The 10,387-nt window shown below is 35.6% G+C and overlaps 1 protein-coding gene across 2 annotated transcripts in view; it reads left to right on the top strand.

Annotated features, from left to right (window-relative positions):
- The window catches only part of TMEM30A_5 (Cell cycle control protein 50A), a 28,323-nt gene that overhangs the window by 7,294 nt on the left and 10,642 nt on the right, over positions 1 to 10,387 (top strand). The window contains exons 5-6 of one of the 2 annotated variants that reach the window (XM_051215344.1): positions 2,478 to 2,643; positions 5,339 to 5,384. In XM_051215344.1, coding sequence (XP_051068557.1) covers positions 2,478 to 2,643; positions 5,339 to 5,384 — 212 coding nt within the window. The remainder of the gene's footprint in view (positions 1 to 2,477; positions 2,644 to 5,338; positions 5,385 to 10,387) is intronic. The other variant, XM_051215343.1, reaches the window with a different exon arrangement.

Consider the following 10,387-nt stretch of genomic DNA (forward strand, 5'->3'; position numbering starts at 1 on the left):
TGTTCAGTGGTATAGGAGTAGATTGGAAGAAAGCTAGAGGCGGCCAAGCCAAAACATGGCACAAGTCCATGAAGTCACTGACAAGTGAACTGAGTCATGTTGGTAGGTGTAGACTACCTGATTGGGATCCGTGAGATTATAGCAACCGATGGTTAGAGACCCTGAATGACATGGCTCAAAATCGTTTGCAATGGTACAGGTGCATACACTCTTTGTGTTCTCCCAAATTTTAATCTCCTGATTCCTCCTTGTCTGTTTTTTCTCTTCCCAAACTTATTTCACTGGATTATACTCTTTAAATAACATCTTCAAACCGTAATCTTTCTGGTTACTGCTTATACTCTTACTACCTCTATCACTACGGCATTTGAATCGACAACTGCATCTCTGCGCTGATGTGGTATGGCAACTCGAACTGATGTACGTACGTACGAAGTTCTACGTTGTTACTGACTGACTGAGTCGAGAAAGTATATTGTTGTTTTACCCAACTAACTTGCTTCTGTAGTTTTCATCACCCTAGACGAGGCGTGTTTCGAACCTAGAACTTTTTGCCTGAAGGTCAATCCCCTAAACCACTACTTCACAGTTTCATTGAATAATTAACAATATTCAGTTCCCAATTTCATTGATCTATATTGATTGGAATAAGTTTCGATCATGAGATTATAATAAAGATTTGTCACTCAACGGGACGATTTTATTGAAATCACTTTCTCTGATCTAAATGATTCTTTGCCTTTCCAGGAAGCATCGTTAAAAGCACAAACCTCAGACAGAAGCGAGGTATAGAAATTTCGTCATGAGAATGGCTAGCATCTTCTTGGTTGGTTCGTTGTTGTTGATTCTTTTCATTGTCTGCATATTTATCTTGATCGTCTCACGCTTTGACCTGATCCTTGATCTTACAGATTTTTATAATTTCTATAACTGTGCATACTATGACAACAACCTGTTAGTTTCAACATTGATAGGACAAGCTGCTAGTCACTTCTCACTTCTATCTGAGGTTTGTGCTTCTAACGATGTTGCCTAGAATTTAAAAAAAAAAAGCTTCACAATCAAAGCACTTAGTTCAGAGAAATAAAATTAAAGTTACCAGCACATGCAGAGCTTCGTTACCCGTCAATAAAATCTTAGCGCATATTAAGAAAGTTTGATTACTGTTCCGTCCGTCAGTTAATAGTATCCTCTTCTGTAGTTTCACAACATTCTATAGAAGCTAAATAATGTCAGAAGTGGTACGTTCAAATTATTATTCATATATGAGAGAAAACACTGTTCTATAACTAAGCTTGAAGTGTTAGACAGTGACTATACTTGAAGCATGTGGCATACGCTTACAATTACTAGTGCTCTCTCTCTCTCTCTCTCTCTCTCTATATATATATATATATATATATATATATATATATATATATATATATATATATATATCTTTCTATCCTTTCAAAACATGTCTTCAATCACTTGTCAGTATCACTAAATGTGTGTTGATGATATAGCTGAGATTGTACAGCTTCAATACAATAAAGATACGAATTACTTTTAATGTTTAACATATGTTTCTTAAGATTAATGCATGATACATATAGCCTTTCAAGTGTATGGGGTTTTCAGTCAGTCAGTTAAAACGTAGGACAACCAAGTAGTCTGCATTCACCAACATGGGGTTTTATCTGTATTTTAAGAAAGACAAATATCATAACCCAATATTACATTTCTGACCAGATTGTTGAGTGAAGAATGATTCAGTGTTAACAAGGTAATGAGAAGAGTAGCTCATCTATTGACAATAGTAAGCAGTCATAACCACCTTTATTAATCCTAAAAAAATAAATTGTATCAAACATTATAGTTTTTGTGTTATCACTCAAAAAAACACTGGCTGAGACACGTGTTACGTATGCCCAACCACTGACTGCCCCGATGTGCGACGTTTCATGATTTAGGAGTAGGTTGGAAGAAAGCTAGGGGCGGCCAGAACAAAACATGGCACAAGTCCAGGAAGTCACTGACAAGTGGCTAAGCCATGTTGGGAGGTGTAGACTATCTGGTTGGGATCCGTGAGATGATAACAACCGATGGTTAGAGACTGAATGACATGGCTCAAAATCGTTTGCAATGGCACAGGTGCATACACTCTTTGTGCTCTCCCAAATTCTAATCTTCTGAATTCTTCATGTCCCTTTTTTTCTCTTTCGAAATTTATTTCATTGGATTATACTCATTGAATAACATCTCCAAACCCTAATCTTCCCGATTACTGCTTATACCTTTACTACCTCTACCACTACAGGATTTGAATCGACAACTGCATCTGTGTGCTAATGTGGTGTGGCAACTCGAACTGATGTACGTACGTACGAAGTTCTACGTTGTTACTGACTGACTGGCTTGTGTTATCACTTTGATTACTTAGTTAACAATGTCATTCACATTGATATCCTCACTTTATTTCATTTTTTCATTTTCAGTTTATCCAGTTACTTCATTTGGTGGTAGAAAAACATTTATATTAGCCAATACTAGTTGGTTAGGTGGAAAAAATCCAACACTTGGAATTATTTGTTTAATTACTGGTTCTATACATATATGCCTTGGTATAGCATTCCTTATTGTGCATTTTGTATATGGTAAACGGTAAGTAAATGATTTGTATAACTTTTTGTTGTTGTTGTTGTTGTTGGAACTGTATTATTGTTAGCAACAAATAAATCACTATGTCAACTCTCTGTTACTACTAGAATGGTCTTTAAATTATCCGGGTTCTTTTTTAATACTTTTTTTGATGACTAGTTGTTTGAATGTATGAAAAGTACTCCAGTAACTTTTCTTTCAATTTATATCATCCTAGTGACCTCTATTATTATCTATTCAGTCTCTTTCCTTTTTGTTTGGTTATTTTTGTTGTGCTCTGTGATCATAGCTGTGACTATATATGAATAGAGTTGTTCGATGACTATTTCAACTTCTTGAAATATCAGGTGTTTCTGGAGTACTTGACCTCTGTTGTATTGCATGGAGGATTATTGTTGAATTACTACGAATTATATGTCTAGTTTGTATAATATACATGTAGATCCTGTTTCGTACAAAAAGAATCTCTTAATCGTTTGCAATTCGGAATTCTCTTAAGACATTATAGAGTAAGGGAGTTATACTGGACTAAATTAAATTGTTCTTCTATTGACATCTCAGTTTCCAATATATATATTATAGGGTTTTTTGAAGATTGTTTTAATATGTAGGTAGTAATCGTCACAAATTGGCATCTTTTTAAGTGCCGTTGAAGACCACAGAGCACTGAGCGTTTGTTTTGTTTGTGCGCACACAACCCTTCAAGGGATCGTACTGAAGACCTTCAGGATTTGTGACGAGCTAATGGTCATCAGCACCTCCAGGGCAGAATTCAGTGGTACAGTTCTAACCCCAACCTATTCGTCATATAACACTGAGACCAGTTAATGCGATTGGGAACAGTTGTTTCCTGATAAATTGGCAGGGGTTCTACTTATACCGTATAAGGATGACTCTGACTATTGATCCTAGCTAATTATAAGGTTATCACACCTCCACTGTTTGGCATAAGTAATTTCGATACAACATAAATTCCGACTTCATACACCAATCAGTCTAATATTATTTACTTGTTTATTTAAACACATAAACATTAGGGGGCCACACCCTGAGCTTTCTACCTAAAGGTCTGATCCAGAAGGCAGTAGGACAACGTCAGGAGATGCAGTCTTATGGGAACCGATCACTAATGATTAGTTCATACGTCATTTGTTCCATCAGGATCATGGAGTCCATGTGCACCAATTGTTTGGAATGAGGGTTTTCCAACTCCTCCAGATAGCCTCTCCGTATCCACGAACCCGGTTAAAGCTCCATCCTCTCAATTCCGTAAACAACAGTAATGCCGCGAGAAGGCACTGAGTAAGGATTCCCTGGCAATAGTTGTATGCATGTGGCCATATGAGAACATTTCGAGAGGGATAGCTGACTCTCCCTGTTATGATTTTATGTCCAGCTTTTATCACGTGGTCTATCCACCAGTCGAAATACGACTTATACAAATCTTAGCACTATGCCAAACCAATGACGTTCGACCGGTATGAGCAGCCTAGCGTCCTTATTGGTCCTATGTCTGCGTAGCCCGTCCGCTTGAGTCCAGAACACAATACCAGCTTCTGCAATATGAATCGGATCGAATCGTTTATTTCAGACATACTCGGTTTATATATCAACCAGACAGACCACAACGTACCATAAAATAGAAAATAACATTTGTACAATATTTGGCCAAATGTGGCTGTGAGCGTGGGAGGCAGTAGTCAATAAACTGAACATAGCTTAAGAACCGTAAATCGTACAATAATAAATTATAGGTCAAAATAAAGCTTATAATAAGAGGAATATTAATACCTATAACGTGATTATTGAACAATTATACAATAAGAATATTTATAAAATATTAGTCCATTAATAGTCCTCGGAAGTTACCCGTAATTTATTCTTCGCTCGAATATAACACTCCCCACTCTCGACATATGGGGTCAGTCTAATACTGCATGTCATATCAAAAAAATATCGACATCCTTAGTACAACTAATTCATAAAACGAAGTACTTATTACGTTCTCGTTGCAGGGGTTTTGTTTACAAAATTGAGAGGACTAAAAGCTAATGTTCGGCGCTTTAACCGGGTTGTTGGATATGGAGAGTCCACCTAGAGGAGTTGTAAGACCTTCATTCCAAACCACTGGTGCACATGGTCTCCATGATCCTGATGGAACAAATGGCGTATGATGTAACCGTTGGTCAGTGGCTGCTATGGTACTGCACCTCCTGACGTTGCTCCACTGCCTTATGGATTAGACCTTTACGTTGAAGGCTCCGAATGTGACCCCCTAAGAAAACCACCTGCTTCAGTTTGGGCACCCGAGCAGTATCACAGCCTACACACAATTCAAGTAACTTGTATGGCGCATATATATTCGGTGCCGATTTGTACCAATATTTATGTGTTCAAATAAATGACATACCGGAAACTCCTACTCTTAGTAACTGATTTTTTAAGACGTAGCTTTTTCTACTGTGAATATCTACATATTTCACATTGTAACATTGTTAGAACATAATTACAAGAAAACTTCCGGGGATATTAATTTCTCACTTATTCTAAAAGTAAGGTAAACATGTAATTGAATGGTTAGTGTAGATTTATCTATACCATTAATATATCATATTCACTTTCATTACATAATATTTCAATTATATATAACTTATCTTTTATTCTATTATACTATAAATGATATACATATTATTTATAGTCCAATATTTCCTTCATCCGTTTGTTTAATTCGATGTGCAAATTAAGTAAGTAATAAATAATGAGATTATATTCCCCTATTACATCATTCTATTGTGTGATATCAATAACAACAACAGAATCATATCTTTCTATAATTGAATAAAGCTTTTTCGGGGGGGGGAGAGAGAGTAAACACTCTGGTTTCCATCTTATTTTCTTTCCATCATCATTACCATTAAAAGTAATATGGTTCATTACGTTCAATCATTTCTTATTTATCCATTATGCATGTTACTTTGATTTATGATTTTAAAATCTTAGACATCTTAATGTGCATCACTTGGTCATCGTATTCAGTTTTAGATCTATTAAGGCTTAAGACTGATATGTATCTTTCAATGGTTATAATATGTAGTACTTTTACTTAATTACTTACTTACTTACTTACTTACTTACTTAATTAATTAATTAATTAATTAATTAATTAATTAATTAATTAATTAATTACGTCTGTTACACCCAATGGAGTGTAGGCCGCCGAGCAGCATTCTTCAACCCACTTTGTCCTGGACCTTCCTTTCTAGTTCTATCCAATTGTTGTTCATTTTTCGCACGTCTGTCTCGATTTCTCGATGTATTGTGTTCTTTGGTCTTCCTCTTCTCCTTTGGCCTTGAGAATTCCAAGTGAGGGCTTGCTTTATAGTATGTATTATTCTATTTAAATAGGATATGGTTTGTCTTTTTTACTCTAAATAAATGTAATGATGAAGTTAATCAATCGATTTTAGTGCATAGAGTTTCAAGCTTCAATCCATGCGCTTAGTAAATTTGTCGGTTAAACATTGTATGATGTTCTTTTTGGATTCTGTTGAGGATTATATCAGAATATATACTATTCACTGTTAGTCAGTTGTAACATTATGTAATCATTACATATATATATGGAAACACTGCTGCGGAGTCCCACAACAGGACGAAATGGTCGTCCAGTGCTTCCAGGTTTTCCATGATAGTTTACTTCCAATTGACTCATAATCTCAACTATTAAAATTACTATAATATCCACAAAGCCCTTTCTGATACTAAATTAATTATGTTGACCTCTTGGTTGATCGGTTTTATCATAGAAATTAACAAGGAGTGATTTTCTTCGATTAGATATCTCAAACATCTATTTTAGTGGTATAAATTGTTGACTGATACACGAAATATTGAGAAATATGACGTGTAGGATCTCAGGTTCGAACCTTAATTTACTAAGTTTTGTTCAAGCAGTTGAGTAGTATTTTTGTGTATACTATTTATGTTGACAGATATAAGTAGTTTTCGTTCACTACATTATTATCAGCTTTCATAAAAATATCGGAAGACCGAGTAAATGAGTCTATACTTGGTAAATGTTCATATTGGATCCTCTAGAAAAATCACTTATTAGTTATTTTGTGATTTTGAATTTTCATTTCTTCCCAATATTTCATTACGGTAACCATCATTCATTTTTTTTACTAATAATTAAAGACACTATGTGTGTCTATTTCGGTATGTTGATTGCTTGCTTTTAACAACATGGTGAAATCCGTAAATGAACTGCTATAGTGTCTTCAGTCTCTACTCCACAGCAAAGTTAATTCCTTTTGTTTATTCTATGGAAACCATCTACTTATTGCCTTCACATTTATTTTATGGTATGTTCACTACACTACTCTACTTGTAGCTGATTTTTTTCATTGAGGCTTAAAATAAGAATGTCTAATTCTAGCCAAATAGTTCTGTAGTCCTGGGATAGTGGACGTGCCTCACCCTCCGTTGTACTAAGTGTTATGACCTTGGATGTCTGACTTTTCTATCACGCGACTTATCTACCAATCCGAGTACGACCTATACGAATCTTCACACTAGGCCAACCAATGACGTCCAACCGGTGTGGGCAGTTTAGCGTCCTTATTGGTCCTATGTCCTACGAGCCCTTCCACTTGAGTACAGAACACAATACCAGCTTCCGAATATGAAGCGAATCAAAGCAGATCAGACCAGATCATTTATTTCAGACATACCCGGTTTATATATCAACCAGACAGACCGCAACGTACCGTAAAATAAGAAATAACATTTGTACACAAATAAGCCCAAAAAGTGGCTGTGAATGTGGGAGGCAGTAGTTAATAAACTGAACATAACTTAAGAACCGTAAATCGTACAATAATGAATTATAGGTCAAAATAAAGCTTGTAATAAGAGGAATATAAATATGCATAATGTAATTGTTGAATAGTTATACAATAAGAATATTTATAGAATATTAGTCCATAAATAGTCCTTGGAAGTTACCTGTAATTTAATCTTCACTAGGATATAACACTAAGGATTTGGTGGCATAAACTTCAATCAGGACAAGTCGTTTCTTTTGTAAATACCTTTTAATTCTATGTTGTATGTTGAATTTTTATGTTTGTAAAACAAGTCATTAGGACTGCCTCTACTACGTCACTGGGACATGTTGCGTCGCAAAGTCAACTACCCCATCATTTTTTAGTGTTTATATTCATCATAATCTTGGTTTAAAATATTGATGTGTGGTAGTTAAAGTAACATATGGTTGGCCATTGAATGTGAACTGATAGACATTATCTATTTAATATATGATCTCCTTTCCATCACTGATTTCTACTCTGGACTCATTGGACATTGGCTGCTTCTAATTATGTTACATAATGTCTAGTGTTATTAGTCGCAGTTTCTCACAATCACAGCCACTTTTTTGTCTTGATCTTGGCACAACTGTTATTTTCTATTTTATGGTGTGATATGGTCTGATGTTGCTTGTATATAAACCAAGTATGTTTGATTTATATGATTCAATATGAATGGATGTGGACATTTACATTTTAGAGTGAATCGGCGGTTGGGTTAGACGAGCCTTCACGTATTGTTTTATGCATCATTGGTGTGATGAATAAGTCGGTGACCTTAATTGATTATCATATCGCATGATATATTAACAGGGCACAAAGGTCACAAGTTATAACAAGACTATATTCTAGTTCAGCATTTTCGGTAGTGGATCTTGTATCTAGTATAACATGGTCCAGTTTGTTTATAGTGTACCGATCGACCAACCAGTCTAGTGTTAGTAAAATCTTGTTCACCGGTCCTATTACCGTATTACAGTAGTATGTTGTAAGAACAAGAAAACGAGTTTTATTTGACCGTTTTATTAAATATTTAGTACTATTGATTCAACTACCTAAGGTCTTGATATTTTACTTGAGAATTATCTGTGTATCAGTCAATAATAATCAACCTTTAACCTAGCATAGATCCAAATTAGTCCAAGTTACCACACTGTGTTGTACTTTTAACTTATTCATCTCATCTACCGCAAAGCACTCACATCTAATAATTTTTTTATTTATTTTAACACATAGATATTGGTACAAGAAGGCACCAATTACATATGCGCCACACAAATATCATTCGATATGTGTGAGGGTTGTGATACTACCCAGGTACCCAGACCGAAGCAGGTAGTTTTCTTAGGGAGCCACACCCGGAGCCTTTGACCTGAAGGTCTGATCCACAAGGCAATGGAACATCGTAAGGAGATTCAGTCCCATGGTAGCCGGTGTCCAACGATTGATTCATATGCCATTTGTTCCATCAGGATACTGGCGTCCATGTGCACCACGCCGTACATTCGCTTTTCGTCCTCTCAATTTCGTAAGCAACACCTCCGCCACAAGAAGGCAGTGAGTAGGACTTCCCTTGCAGAGGCTTTATACTCGTGGCCATGTGAGAGCATTTCGAGAGCGAGAGCGGACTCTCTCCACTCTTGGCCATACCAGGGCATTTGGGGGCTGCATCTCATAATCATGAAGTAAAACTAAACCAACTGCTTAGCAATATGTTTTTTGTTTAACTTATCGATGATCAACTCGCCTACAGCATAGATGATATAATTTTGCAATAGATAAATGAAAATTAGCATTAAAATCACTTTGTATTTCTTTCTATTATATCACCACTAATTTATTTGCATATTTCACTTCATTCATTAACAAATTCATTTTAACATTCATATCCATCATTTAAGTCAAACTAAAGAGTGATATAAAATTGTCTCAGCTTACTATTGAACATTTTATCATTATACTACATATCTAACTTTTCAGGCAAATAGAAGATTAAATAATCACTCTGTAACAGTTAAATAAATTCAAATTTGACTGTATTCTATACCGTCTCTCCCTCTCCTGTCAATCGGCATAACCCATTTTGATCTTCAATTTTTATTGATTATTCATTAGTTTTGTATTAATTATATCATTATGATTGTGATTTACTGCTCTCTCGTTGTCTTTGTCCCTACAATTTAAATGATTGAATAATGATTTGTTTCTTTTCATTGTATTTCTGATATGTTTTCATTGCTTTACAGTTAACATAAATTTACACTTCCTATACAAAGGTTTGTACATTATTGTTTGTGTGTGATTTTTACTGGTGGTATGTGTTCATGTTTGTAGCGTGTTCTCTTTCTCCTTTTTTGCTGGTATGTATCATTTTGTTATTGTGTTTTACAACAATTAATTGGTAATTGTTTCTAGTGTATTCATGGTTTTTATTGTTTTGTATCTGAAGGGGTTTTTGCGTATATTATAGTAATTTCAATAGTTGAGATCATGAGTCAATTGAGGCTAGACAACCATGGAAAACCTGAGAACACTAGACGGCCGTTTCGTCCCATTGTGGGACTCCTCAGCAGTGTGCATCCACGACCCCGCCTCGCGGGATTCGAGCCTAGGACCTATCAGTCTCACGCGCGAACGCTTAATTACTAGACCACTGAGCCAACATCCAACGGTGTTAATGTCTAACTTCAACCAATCCACGAAATTGAGCGACACATCCACCATTGTCATCAGTGGGTTACTATCTCACAAACGACCCGGTTAAACTCCACTGGTCACTGCTTTTCACTAGAACTCCAGGATATACCTCTTGAAGCCAGTCATTAGTGAACATATGTTGATTAGTATCAGAAGGGGTTTTGTGGAGGTTGTAGTAATTT

Source organism: Schistosoma haematobium, chromosome 2 (genome assembly GCF_000699445.3).
Source record: "Schistosoma haematobium chromosome 2, whole genome shotgun sequence".
Taxonomy (NCBI): domain Eukaryota; kingdom Metazoa; phylum Platyhelminthes; class Trematoda; order Strigeidida; family Schistosomatidae; genus Schistosoma; species Schistosoma haematobium.